This window comes from Palaemon carinicauda, chromosome 40 (assembly GCF_036898095.1).
Source record: "Palaemon carinicauda isolate YSFRI2023 chromosome 40, ASM3689809v2, whole genome shotgun sequence".
In the NCBI taxonomy this organism is placed as follows: domain Eukaryota; kingdom Metazoa; phylum Arthropoda; class Malacostraca; order Decapoda; family Palaemonidae; genus Palaemon; species Palaemon carinicauda.
Window position 1 is genome coordinate 9,785,574 of NC_090764.1, and position 15,135 is coordinate 9,800,708.

The 15,135-nt window shown below is 33.6% G+C and overlaps 1 protein-coding gene across 19 annotated transcripts in view; it reads right to left on the reverse strand.

The window, feature by feature from the left end:
- l(1)G0196 (inositol hexakisphosphate and diphosphoinositol-pentakisphosphate kinase) overlaps positions 1-15,135 on the reverse strand; it is a 485,360-nt gene that overhangs the window by 294,883 nt on the left and 175,342 nt on the right. For all 19 annotated transcript variants that reach the window (XM_068363303.1, XM_068363287.1, XM_068363285.1 and 16 more), the window contains 3 exons: positions 5,031-5,249; positions 1,827-1,967; positions 1,351-1,441 (listed from right to left, as the gene is read on the reverse strand). In XM_068363303.1, coding sequence (XP_068219404.1) covers positions 1,351-1,441; positions 1,827-1,967; positions 5,031-5,249 — 451 coding nt within the window. The remainder of the gene's footprint in view (positions 1-1,350; positions 1,442-1,826; positions 1,968-5,030; positions 5,250-15,135) is intronic.

Below are 15,135 nucleotides of genomic sequence, written 5' to 3' on the forward strand. Positions count from 1 at the left end.
TAAGTGGTAATTGAGTTTGATAAGAATAAATTAGAAGAGCATATCAAAAATAAAAAAAATAAAAATAAGCTAACATTAAAGATAGCTCCTTTAAGTGGTAAATGAATTGTGGGGAAAACTTTAGAATGGGGATCTATAATTAGCATGGATAATGCAGGGTCCAGAGAGTGGGAAAAGGTCAAGCACAATGAATGTTAAGATAAAGAAAAGTTTGGTAAAGGGAAAAAGAGATTATTTGAGGTGCCACTGAAGGAAAGAGGGGACAGAATGGGGTTTTATAATTAGCAGAGATAACGCAGGCTCCAAAGAGTAGGAAAAGGTCAAACACAGTGAATGATAAGATGAAGAAAAGTTTGGTAAAGGGAAAAAGAGATTATTTGAGGTGCCACTGAAGGAAAGAGGGGAAGATCATGTACAGGAATACAGGACGATAGATACAGATGTTGAGTATGTTGAGAAAAAAAAAAAAGTACATGTACGAGAAAGTGTGGAAAGGGAATCAGTTGATCTATATAAAAGATAATGCAGATGGCTAGGGTAAGGAGCAAGTGAATCTCACGATGAAAAATCCAAACCAAGAAATGCTGTCTGAGACAGCATCTTTGGGTGCATGAAGAGAATATCATGATGTTGTTGGATATTAAACAGAGATTGTAGAGCTGAAGGATGCAGGAATGGAAAGAGTTATCATATTTAACGTCCAGGTGCAGCTGATTGCTAAGAATATTAGAGAGGTAATTAAGAAGTTAAAGAATGGAAAGAGGCCAAAGACTGATTGTACTGTAAGCAAGATGATGAAGCCGATGTGGTAAAATGAAAAGGGGATTCAGTGGTTGACCCCAGTTTATAGTATGGCAGTCTAAAGGAAAAGATTCTGAAGGAATGGGTGAGAGGATAAACTACTGCTTTGTATAATGGCGAGATTGATAGGAAAGACTGTAGCTTAGTATACCAAGGTTGGTGTCGGGAAATATTTACTCTGAGAAGGTTACAGAAATATGCAAAGAACTGACTGAGGAAGAACAGTGTATTTTAGACATGGAGGGTATGTGGACCAAGGCTTGTATGCAACATTTATATGAGACATTTGAGAATGAAAGCATACATGGGCCTACAAAGAAGATAATGTAAAAATTAACATGAAGGAAATGTGGAGGATGTTGAGGATGTAAGGTTCAGAATTGGAAAAATACACACTGATTTCTCACCTTGAACACATCAGCACATAAGGTATTATACATTTCTTTTCGTTTACACCACACATCCACGTACCATTAATATCACAAAACTTAGCATATATTTCCACAGATTTCAAACCAATCGTTAATAATGTCTCAATAAAGTACTTACTGGAAGGGTCTTTGGAATCTCTGTCTAAGATGGCAAATCTTGGCAATTCTATTCCTTCTCGTTCCAGTATCTTATAAACTACTCTCCGGTCCTAAAATAAAAACAGATAAGTCATATAAAACATCAAGTATACATCACTTCTCTTGTAAATTGGGTGTAAAATATTCCAGTATGTTAAACTGTGTATTATCCTAAGTGTTAAATATAATCAACTGGATCTTAAAAAACATTAAGTGCACATTACAACTTTACTTCTAAATGGCATGTATAGATATTCCAGTACCTTTAATGGTGTATTCTCTTCGGTGTTAAATATATCAACCGAATCTTAAAAACATTAAGTACACATAACAAATTCACTTGTAAATGGAAAGTAAAAAATATTCCAGTACCTTAAATGATGTACTCTCTTCAATCCTAAATATAATCAACTAAATCTTAAACTCCAAATTCCAATGTACAAAAATGCCATTTACCTGTAGGTCGTACTGCATGTCCAAATTATTAATGATGTAAGGTTTCCTGAGTTCTGTGTACGCCTGGGCCTTCTCTAAAGGAAAGCCTTTTGAATGGAAGCTGATCAAACAATCGCATACCGGCCATTTTTCAACGGGTTCCTGTTAATATGAAGGAAAAGAAAAATTAAATAGTTATGTATACACCCGGGAACCTGATCTCAGAAAACAGGTATTACAAAAAAAATTAACAAATAGATTATAATACTGTATATCATACAGGGAACAAGCAACTATGACAAAGCTTTATACTTCTCATTAAAGTAGGTGATGAAAATTGTTAACATGGGGACTGGGGGAACCTGCTTAGGGTATGCTAGACAAATCCATCTCTCATTGTCACGATTAATCAAAATTAAACTTCTGTCGTGTTAATAAATAATGATTTCAAACTTACAGGCAAGGCTGGCGTACGGTACGGTACGGTACGGTTGATATTTAGCCTATGAGTACGGTACGGAATTACGGTACGGTAATTTTACCAAGGTACGGTACGGTACGGTTCAGGTACGAAAAAAATGGGCAAATTCCGTACCGTACCTTACCTTAGGCTTGGATATCTATCACTACGCAATTACTGTTAATGCATATTTGGACACCAGCAATTGACTGGACTAAAAAAAAATTCATTTGTAGAATACTAAGGTATTTTATATTTCAGTTTGTAATATACTATGCATGTGTTAATTCCTTAATTAACATGTGACGTCTGTGTCTAATTCTTGAAGTAATACCAACAAAAGTTTGAAGCATCACAAATATAATCCTATATTGTACTTCGGAAGAGTCTTCCCCCAGAAAAGCCCTATGCTTAATTATGAGCATAGGGCTGATGGAGTCATTTCCGTTAGATGTACTGCTCATACGTTACAGCTATGTGTGCATGATATGATCAACGGAAATCAATATGTAAAATCTTTGCTAACTAAAGTGCGCAAATTAGTGAAGAAAACCCATACACAGAATATGAGGTTAGTATTTAGAAAAAAATGACAAACCACTGCCCAAATTGGATTGCGAAACAAGATGGGGCTCATCTTATGAGATGCTACAGAGTGTCATGGCAAGAAAATCTTTTTTATGCCAAATAGGACTTGCGAATGAATCTCTTTTGATACCTGAAGATGACTGGCAAACTATTGAAGACCTTTTACTCTGTCTCAAACCTGTGTACAATACGACCGTTACCATACAAATGCAGAAACTGACTGCTAGAATGTTCCTTGGTGAGTGGTTAAAATGTAAAAGGCTTCTGTCAAAATCATCTATACAGTTTTCAGCCGACCTTATTACTGCCATGCATAATCGAGAGCTTTCTCAACAATGCAACATTCCTGGCAGCCATTTATCTTATTCCAAGATTTCAGTGCCTATTAGTTGAACCACAAAAAGATCTTGCAATGCTGCACCTCACTGCATTGTGGAAGAGAATTATGTCATTGCAAAGCTCTAGTAATTTTCAGGATGATTTAACCAAAAAAAAATGAAGAAAAGAACTTGAGTGAAAGCCAAAGTGGAAATGAAGAGAGCTCAAAAGATATAATTGACCAAATATTGTCTGCTGCTGATAACAACCGAAAAAGGGAGAGCAAAGTAGTGGATTAAGATGGTTTGCGATTAATCGAAATAAAACAAACAATTAGGCATTTCAATAACTGTACTCGAATAGAAAAAAGGGAAGATATATTCACGTGGTGGAATAAACATCCACACCAAGATTTGAAGGCTATAGCCGAGATAGCCCTTGCACTTCCTGTCACTCAAGTGAGTGTAGAGCGAACATTCTCAGAGTTGAGATACATTTTGGATGAACTAAGACTAGGCATGAAGGATGATATAATAGATACCATTATGTTTCTAAGATGCAATACATAATCAATTTGAACTCTTATGTTTGGTTAAAAGAAGTTACTATTGGAAGGTATTTTCCTATAGCCTAGGCTACAAGCTTTATTTTATCAATGTCGAGAAAAAAAGATTTAGTTTATTTTATTAAATCTTAACTTTAGTTTATGAATGTTGAGAAAAAATATTTAGTTTATTTTCTTACATCGTAACTTTAGTTTATCAATGTCGAGAAAAAAAGATTTATTTCATTTTATTACATCGTAACTTTTGAATGTTGAGAAAAAAAATAGTTTATTTGATTACCTGGTAACATCAGGCAGTGCTTTTAAGTTTTATTAATGGTTAGATTATTGTATATTTTTTTCATAATAAAATCCTTAAAAGAGGAAGTGATGGTTTCAACAATATTATTATTATTATCCAAAGAGTCATAATACTGGGAAATATTTTGAATAATATTTCATACACTATATTTCATGTACTAAATATATGGTATAGTTTCATGGCAAAACATGTTTTATAAATCCAAAAGTGAATACTCTTGGTCTTGTATTAAAAACAAAGGAACAGTATTAAATATTACTACAAATATCCTTAGCAGCAGCAGCCATATTAGTACGGTAAAGGTACGGAATTACGGTACGGTATTTTTTCCGTACTGTACGGTACGGTATTTTTTCCGTACTGTACGGTACGGAAAAATTATTGATAGTACGGTACGAAATTACGGTACGGTATTTTAGCCAGGTACGGAGTACGGAAGAACATTCCGTACCGTACCGTACTACCAGCCTTGCTTACAGGGAACTCTGTTAAACAGTTTTCATGTTATGATGTATTATGTTCTAATCTCGACTTAACAGAAGGAAATGTTCTCTGACTAAGCCACCTTCCCTTGGAAGGCAAAGAAGTGGAACACCGTAATACATATGACTTTCAGATAATTTACGAACATCAAAGTAGAAACTAATGAGCAAGTTTCTAAAAATGGCAAATCTTGAATATTAACAGACAGAAAATTTATATAAAAAAGGGATTTTGACGAAGGAAAAATCTATTTCTGGGCGAGGAACCTGTGTCGCCCAGTGAAATGCTCCTCTAGCACCATTTCTAAGGTATAGTTATTGCTGAATATACCAGAGAAAAAAGAGATGCATGGAATGCCAGGAATAAACCTAGCTCGCTCACTCTTTGAGTGTCAGTATAGAAAACTGGGGCGTGATTGAACCACGACCATAGATCCCTCACCAATTAGACCTCTCCTTCATCAACATCCCCCCCTCTCTACCCCTACATCTCCCATCCTCTTCAACTTACCTTAAGAATAACTTCCTCGGGAAAGATGACGGTCCTAATATACTCGAACTCTTCCAGCCTGGACAGAATTTCTTTCATAGGTTTGGAGCCGGATTTCTTCTCCATGGCACAGATGCCCACAACCACCTGTTTGACTGGGGGCATGTCTGGCTCATCCTCCAGGCCGCCCAAGCGGCCCGACATCTCAGATGATGACTGTGCTGTGTCGCTACCATCATTCTGTAAACATCAAAAGAAGAGAGAGGTTTTTAAATGGCTGCCTCGTAAATTCACGTACCAATTGCATTTCATAGCATTTGTGGAAAATTATTTAAATGATGCATCAACGGACATTTCATAGAGTACAGTACTGTGAATTACTTAACATAATTTCACTTAATTTCAAGAATTTAAGTCAGTTTTAAACAAAATTCAAGTTGGAAACCTAAATTAATGTAGTTGTTATTTTAATTAATTCCAATTCCAAATCCTGCATGCATAAATGAGGACGAGTCACAGCAAAAAGGCCACAACCAAAATTCATTACAAGGACCATAGTAAAACTAGTCCCCTAGGGTTAATTTTAACCAATTAATAAGTCAATGAGCACTGAATATAACATTAAAACAGTCATTATATGACATTATAGAAGCCATTCTCAAGAAGCTTCCCTTATTTATATACAAAAACATGTTCAAATAAAACAGTCATTAAATGTAGTGCAGATTAAAAGACCAATCTCACTTTGATGGCAAGAAACAAGATCCTCTACATTACATGCATTTAATATTCAAATAAGTGTATACAAATAAAATCTCTCTCTCTCTCTCTCTCTCTCTCTCTCTCTCTCTCTCTCTCTCTCTCTCTCTCTCTCTCTCTCTCAATTATATTTATATATCTCAACATACATACATGAAAAAGATAGAGTATATATATGTATACACACAAACACAACCATATATATATATAAGAGAGAGAGAGAGAGAGAGAGAGAGAGAGAGAGAGAGAGAGAGAGAGAGAGAGATGGAGTTTTGTTGGTAATGGGTATGGAGAATGCCAATTATTATTATTATTATTATTATTATTACTTACTAAGCTACAACCCTAGTTGGAAAAGCAGTATGCTATAAGCCCAGGGGCTCCAACAGGGAAAATAGCTCAGTGCGGAAAGGAAAAAAGGAAAATAAAATATTCTAAGAAGAGTAACAACAATAAATATCTCCTATATAAACTATAAAAACTTTAACAAAACAAGAGGAAGAGAAATAAGATAGGAGAGTGTGCTCGAGTGTACCCTCAAGCAAGAGAACTCTAACCCAAGACAGTGAAAGGCCATGGTACAGAGGCTATGGCACTACCCAAGACTAGAGAACAGTGGTTTGATTTTGGAGTGTCCTTCTCCTAGAAGAGCTGCTTACCATAGCTAAAGAGTCTCTTCTACCCTTACCAAGAGGAAAGTGGCACTGAACAATTACAGTGCAGTAACCCCTTGGGTGATGAAGAATTGTTTGGTAATCTGTGTTGTCAGGTGTATGAGGAAAGAGGAGAATATGTAAAGAATATGCCAGACTATTCAGTGTGTATGTAGGCAAAGGGAAAATGAACCGTAACCAGAGAGGAGGATCCAATGTAGTACTGTCTGGCCAGTCAAAAGACCCCATAACTCTCTAGCGGTAGTATCTCAATAATGATAAACAAATATATATATGCACAACAATACGCTTATATGTTCTGATATGACTGAATAAGTGTCATATAAATTCTATAACTGTAGGTAATCATACAATTGAATACAAATGGACTCCCGTCAAAAACTATCGAATCTAACTCAATCAAATCACGTTCTGTTCTTAAAATACCTGTATTTTATTTTTTCTTTGTTTACTTTCCTCACTGGGCTATTTTCCCTGTTGGAGCCCCTGAGCTTATAGCCTCCTGCTTTTCCAACAAGGGTTATGCCTTAATAATAATAATAATAATAATAATAATAATAATAATAATAATAATATAAAGCAATGCAATCTTGGCATACAAATAGCAAACCTGTTTTTGCCTTTCCCGATGTTCATAATGACGCTGGCTAATGTGTTTTTTTATTTCTATTTCAAGCAAATGCGTTCCTTCACAAGACCTCACGAGGGAAAGGACTAGAATGAGCGATGGAGGCTCTCAACTACGATGAATGACAAGTCAAGATTCGTCAAAACACTAATTTGTACACGTCAGGGGTGGGAAGATCTATTTTCTCCCCTGCCAACTAATGATGAAAGACAGAAAAGGGATGAAAGACAGAAGAGTGGGGGGGGGGGAAGACGATGCTATTTTAGTTGCTATGGGAAGTTTCTAAATAAGTAGCGAATTTCGAACCAAAATGGGTTCTACTGATTGATATATATCTCGACATGATGTGAAATTTGTTTGATTCGTTATTTCTAATATAATTAGTTTATAGCCAGTGCTCAGTGGAGTGTTATAACCGCGGTCTATAAAGATAGATTTAGATCGTGGTTATATACCAAACCGGAATGAAATTACTATAATACTATAAGTAGACGAACGTACAATTTACATTTAAATTTGAATTTGGAAACGATAGAAAATACACAGAATCTAATCATTACACATTGCTGTACTTTGTAAATATAGTGTAGACTTCACCGATTCTGCTATTTAAAAACTCTCTCTCTCTCTCTCTCTCTCTCTCTCTCTCTCTCTCTCTCTCTCTCTCTCTCTCTCTCTCTCTCTCTCTCTCTTTCTCAGTTATATACCCTATTTCAATATTACACCAAATGCCGATATTATAGAGAAAAGAATTTGAAATTACCAGCGTAACATTTGAGAAGAAATTACAACTAACACATTTTAAATCTAAGTTCATCAAAATGCAAATATTCTGAAGCCAAATTTTATAAATCTGCAAAACAAATTACACAATAGCGTTTGTTTCTTTTAACTCCAAGAGTCTTAGTTTCTTTCCATAAACATTTTATATATTTTCTTATATTCCTAGTGGTTGGCGCTTTAGAAAGCGTTTAATGTTTTTTTTCTTCTTTGCCAATTAAAAGGAATAAAATAAACGATGATAACAATACCACAGCAATGCCAATAATTATTCTTAAAGTCCATTTTCTAATAGGCGAGTCTTACAGTACGACGAACAATCAAAACTAACTAACTTTCATATTGATTATGATTTAAAGTGGGAATTTTCTCCCTCTGAAGATAAAGACACATTTGCAGTCCAGTGTCGCAACAACTGGACTAACAACAAACAAACAAAAACTGGATGTCAACAAATGAGCAAAATGAAGCAAAAACATATTAAAAGTTTTAAGGCCACTCGTGAATGGCAAGGGCAAGGGACAGTGACGTTGCCCTATCGAGCAGGACAATGCCCTAAAGACTGACCATATTGCATATGATCAGCACCCAAGCCCCCTCTCCACCCAAGCTACGACCAAGGAGGGCCAGGCAATAGCTGCTGATGACTCAGCAGATAGACCTACAGACTCCCCCCAAAACCCCTATCCTTAGCTCACAAGGATGGTGAGATTGCAGCGATCAAAGAAACTAACGATTTTGAGCGGGACTCAAACCCCAGTCTGGCATTCACCAGTCAGGGACGTTATCACATTAGCCACCACAACCCTGACAAGATTGATGGCATTTAACTAAAATGATTTTGAGGGCGCTGTCCACGTAATGTTGGGAGTTGCAAAGTTAATGTCATAATAAAAAACGGATGATTTGGCAGAAAAATATAAAAAAAATATAAAATATTCTTAAAAGATTGCAAAGTCCGCTGTACAAGGATTTGGGAATTATAAGAACTCCAGGAAGTAAAAACTGACAATGTAAAAACACCACTATATATTTCTCCGTACTCGGCTTCATATTTGAAATTATTTATTAAACTAAAATACTAATGTGCCACAATTAGTAAAAATACGCCATCAATATTAGGTTAATCTTTGAACACAAAGTTTTCATAAAATCGTAATATTTTGCTAATCAAACATTGATCTACGCCATGGTGAACAGCAACGAAAAAAATGTTACGAGGGGAAATATAATATGAGAAAATTATGAGAAAAATCTAACTTGAAAATAAACAAGATTGTCATTTAACTAATGCAAAATCTTAAAGAATTTCTGAAATTAAGATGTATTTATTCTACAAAGTAAACGCAAGAAATAGCGACTTGAAGGGTGTTCTACTGCAGTCAGAATAGCCCCTAAATACAGAGGCTAGATATATTTTTTTTATTTAAAAACATATTTAGATAAATTGTAAAAACTTCAATTGTAAATACACTATATAAAATAAAAAATTATTCATGTAAATATACTATGATGTATACAGTATATGCTATAAACTGTAAGATTGTAAATGTGTATTTCATAACAAAAGATAAAACAAATAGAGGCAAGAGCCCAACATGCGGAGGAGAGAGAGAGAGAGAGAGCAGTAACGATTTAGTAATCAAAATAGCTGCAAATATGCGTGACTACAAAGCGCAATAGGATAATCGAGAACAGTCTGGCGAGGAACTATTTAATCCACTATTACGTGAACTGTTTGACACGATTCGTGTACCAAACTACTGACTTTAATAGAATATTGTATAATAGGGCATATAACGAGTGACGCAAGTTGTAATATTCTTCTGTAATCGACATCAAATAAAAGATATAATGAGAGGACTGCTTCCCTTGTTTGATTCTAACACTGGGCCCCTGGGCTTATAGCATCCTGCTTTTCCAACTAGGGTTGTAGCTTAGCAATTAATAATACAAAATAATAATGGGCTAGTAATGAAGACTGGCAACCTAAAGTGGATTAAGTACAGAGGTAACGTGTTCGCCTTACATTCGCATGACAGCAGATCGATCCCCGCCCGGCAATGAGTTTAAGCTCTTTACTGTGGCCTCCCCAGTAAATAGTACACACTCGAATCGCACAAACTTTGATTAGGAAAACAAAGTATAGCTTTCAGCTCAGGTGACAGAAATAACCCAGTTACTGGACCACCAGTAAATCTATTTTTAGAGAACAAAGCTACTTAATTGCATACATAATCTGACTGATACAATTTAAATGAACATTTCAAATGAATACGATATATAATTATTTGGCAGTGCGTACCCCGTTTCTTTACCTTTAATTAATGTTTAATAGACTTTTTCTTATATCATGTAGATATTTGCTATCATTAATATCATCATCATCATCATCATCATCTCCTCCCAAGCCTATTGACGCAAAGAGCCTCTATCATTAATATAATTATCATTAATATAATTAAAATATTCAGCAAAATTGAAAATTAGATTTCTATGCAAATCTAAAAACTTTAACATTTCATTTGACACTTATGACGATTCTCATTTACCTCGTTCAATTGCTTTACGTCCAATTGTTACCTTTAGCCAAATGGTCTTGACATATGAGAGAGAGAGAGAGAGAGAGAGAGAGAGAGAGAGAGAGAGAGAGAGAGAGAGAGAGAGAGAGAGAGAGAGAGAGAGCCAGCCATGACGACCTTCCATTTCATTGAACGATCTTGTTTGCAGGTGTGACAGTTATTTTTTTTCATTTAAGTAATCGGGTATTAATCAAGAACAAAATCATTATATCTATTACGTTATTTCAATCCCCTCTTCCCTGTCAGTTATATTCGTGGCATTCTGGTTTGTTCCATATGAATTTCTGTTCACTAATAATTAATCATTATAATAATAAAAATAATAATAATAATAACAATAATAATAATAATAATAATAATAATAATAATAATAATAATAATAATAAAATGAACTCTGGAAACAATGCATTCGCCATAATAATAATAATAATAATAATAATAATAATAATAATAATAATAATAATAAACTAAATTCTGTAAAATCCATACCTTCACAAAGGTCAAAAAATAATAATCATACATCATGAAGGAAATAAATATTAGGAGTAAATTTATAAAATATCTGTGAAGAATTGTTGTCGGATTTAATATCTAAAGGCTTAGACAATTTTAATAACAATAATAATCTGAGAGATGGATTAAAAGCCGGATAATCGTTTGAGTTAATAATCATGTTACCTAAAGGTTAATCAATACAGTATTTTCGTGTATCGTTATTCATTCTTGCACAATTATACTGAGGGTTTCTCATTCCTATGCACGCAAGCACTTGCGCATACACACATACACACATACACAAAGAAGAAGAAGAAGAAGAAGAAGAAGAAGAAGAAGAAGAAGAAGAAGAAGAGGTATCTGTTTGAGTAGAAACAAAAATAAAGAAACTATTTTGAAATTGGAGAAACTTGTAAAATGTTTCCATTGTAAAAACCTTGAAAAATCAAATGAAAAATAGCTCATATTTTAAAGCAAAACCTGAAAAAGAATGTGTTTGAATAATTTAAATCTAAATATAGCAAACTACAAGGTACACTATATTATTACCAATTCAAAATTTCCACATTTATAATAAATTAATTCACGACTATCACAGGAATAACTCATAAAAATCAAATGAAAAAATTGCTCATATTTTAAAGGTAGAAAGGACAATCGATTTATATTAAATCAAAGGAAACTTTGCATATAACTCGAATATCAAAGTAAGTCTCCAGACCTTCCTTTTTAATTAAGCTTATATGTCATTATGGTATTGTTCATTCATTCTTCATATTACATTCTAAAAAGCTAATAAAGTTTGCGGGTGTAGACTGGTGTCTGAGGCCTTTGTCCTACAATGGACTAGTTATATACATATATATATATATATATATATATATATATATATATATATATATATATATATATACACATACACACACACACATATATATACATACATATATATATATATATATATATATATATATATATATATATATATATATAACCCGGAGCCACGAATGCTCCAGTTATCAAAATGAAATCAAAATAAATTAGTTAAAACCACAGCTTCTAACAACGAATTGGTACCCCGGGGAGTCACCACCAACGTAATATTCAAAAAAATTCCCCGGGGATTGACATGTACCCGGATCCTAATAGATTACATCCGGAATAGTAATATGACGTCACTGAATAAGGTAATTATGGGAAGACAGTTAACAAAATTACCCCGCAGAAACCCGTAACATTGAGTCAATGGAAGAAGAAGAAGAAGAAGAAGAAGAAGAACAACAACAACAACAACAAGAACAAGAAGAGGTATCTGTTTGAGTAGAAACTAAAATAAAGAAACTAATTTGAAATTGGAGAAAAGAAGAAGAAGAAGAAGAAGAAGAAGAAGAAGAAGAAGAAGAAGAAGAAGTATCTGTTTGAATAGAAACAAAAATAAACTAATTTGAAATTGGAGAAAAGAAGAAGTAGAAGAAGAAGAAGAAGAAGACGACGTATCTGTTTGAGTAGAAACAAAAATAAAGAAACTAATTTTGAAATTGGAGAAACTTGTAAAATGTTTCCATTGTAAAAACCGTAAAAAATCAAATGAAAAAATAGCTCATAATTTAAAGTAAAACATGAAAAAAAATGTGTTTGAATAATCTAAATCTAAATATAGCACATTACAAGGTACACTACATATTACCAATTCAAAATTTCCACATTTATAATATATGACCTCACGACTATCACAGGAATAACCCGAAGAATTGCACAATCTTCCACTTCCTGTTAATGTCAATCAAATTCGAGGAAGATGGCGATACCAACCTTTTTTCGGAGAAAAACAAAAACTCGACTGAAGACGTGTGGAATCTTTCAAGGACTCAGATATTAGACCCTACGATAAACCAGTTGGAGACAAAGAAAGTGAAAGTGCTAACGGGAATCTCCATTTGTGAGATTCAAAGGGATTACTGTTGAAGGTTATTAAAATGAGCGTAGGGATAATAATATATAAGGAATGCGATAAATTTTAAGGCTACTAATATTCGCGAAGGAACATTAATAAATATCTGAAATGCGATAAAATTTAAGGCTACTAATATTCGCGAAGGAACAAACATTAATAAAAATATGAAATGCGATGAGATTTAAGGCTACTAATATTCGCGAAGGAATAAACATAAATAAAAATATGAAATGCGATGAGATTTAAGGCTACTAATATTCGCGAAGGAATAAACATAAATAAAAATATGAAATGCGATAAAATTTAAGGCTACTAATATTCGCGAAGGAACAAACATTAATAAAAATATGAAATGCGATGAGATTTAAGGCTACTAATATTCGCGAAGGAATAAACATAAATAAAAATATGAAATGCGATGAGATTTAAGGCTACTAATATTCGCGAAGAACATTAATAAAAATCTGAAATGTAAAATCGTGAAAGAACACTAAAAATATATAATATACGATATGAAGGAAATAATAAAAAAAAAATTATGTAACTGAATAGTTAATATGATTAATATGTCATATATAAACATTAAATTTCACGATTTTAACAATCTCTCGCGAATTATCCAAATCGAAACAAATACAAAAAGTCCAAACTCGACATCTCTCCCGAAGTAAATCCACCTACAAACTTTCCTTTCTGTTACATCGGATTCTTCCATCGAGACATTCGCATGGAAGAGACTCGGGCTATAAAAGATCCCTGTTTACGATATAAGATAAAAATTCATTTGAAGACTTCTTGACCTTTTCAGTTTAACACATAAAACAGCGGATATAAACAGGCTATAAAATGGTATAAAATACTATAAAATGCTATAAAATAATCGCCATGGAAACTCAACTTTATATTTTCTAAGTGTTGAAATTTAAGTGTCTTTAGGATATAAATGTCATCGTTTTCTATGGTGATCGGACTATGTGGCATGGCGCTGGAGCCTGGGAGACCATTCCGCGTTGGTATGGAACATGGTGAAAATTATGGCGTAGGGGAACAAGATGGAAGATAGAAAGAGGGAATGAAGTTAAAATCGAAATGCTAAAAAGTAGGTAAAATTAAAGGTTGGGAACGAAGTTAAAATCGAAATGCTAAAAAGTAGGTAAAATTGAAGGTTGGGAACGAAGTTAAAATCGAAATGCTAAAAAGTAGGTAAAATTGAAGGTTGGGAACGAAGTTAAAATCGAAATGCTAAAAAGTAGGTAAAATTGAAGGTTGGGAACGAAGTTAAAATCGAAATGCTAAAAAGTAGGTAAAATTAAAGGTTGGGAACGAAGTTAAAATCGAAATGCTAAAAAGTAGGTAAAATTGAAGGTTGGGAACGAAGTTAAAATCGAAATGCTAAAAAGTAGGTAAAATTAAAGGTTGGGAACGAAGTTAAAATCGAAATGCTAAAAAGTAGGTAAAATTGAAGGTTGGGAACGAAGTTAAAATCGAAATGCTAAAAAGTAGGTAAAATTGAAGGTTGGGAACGAAGTTAAAATCGAAATGCTAAAAAGTAGGTAAAATTAAAGGTTGGGAACGAAGTTAAAATCGAAATGCTAAAAAGTAGGTAAAATTAAAGGTTGGGAACGAAGTTAAAATCGAAATGCTAAAAAGTAGGTAAAATTAAAGGTTGGGAACGAAGTTAAAATCGAAATGCTAAAAAGTAGGTAAAATTGAAGGTTGGGAACGAAGTTAAAATCGAAATGCTAAAAAGTAGGTAAAATTGAAGGTTGGGAACGAAGTTAAAATCGAAATGCTAAAAAGTAGGTAAAATTAAAGGTTGGGAACGAAGTTAAAATCGAAATGCTAAAAAGTAGGTAAAATTGAAGGTTGGGAACGAAGTTAAAATCGAAATGCTAAAAAGTAGGTAAAATTGAAGGTTGGGAACGAAGTTAAAATCGAAATGCTAAAAAGTAGGTAAAATTGAAGGTTGGGAACGAAGTTAAAATCGAAATGCTAAAAAGTAGGTAAAATTAAAGGTTGGGAACGAAGTTAAAATCGAAATGCTAAAAAGTAGGTAAAATTAAAGGTTGGGAACGAAGTTAAAATCGAAATGCTAAAAAGTAGGTAAAATTGAAGGTTGGGAACGAAGTTAAAATCGAAATGCTAAAAAGTAGGTAAAATTAAAGGTTGGGAACGAAGTTAAAATCGAAATGCTAAAAAGTAGGTAAAATTGAAGGTTGGGAACGAAGTTAAAATCGAAATGCTAAAAAGTAGG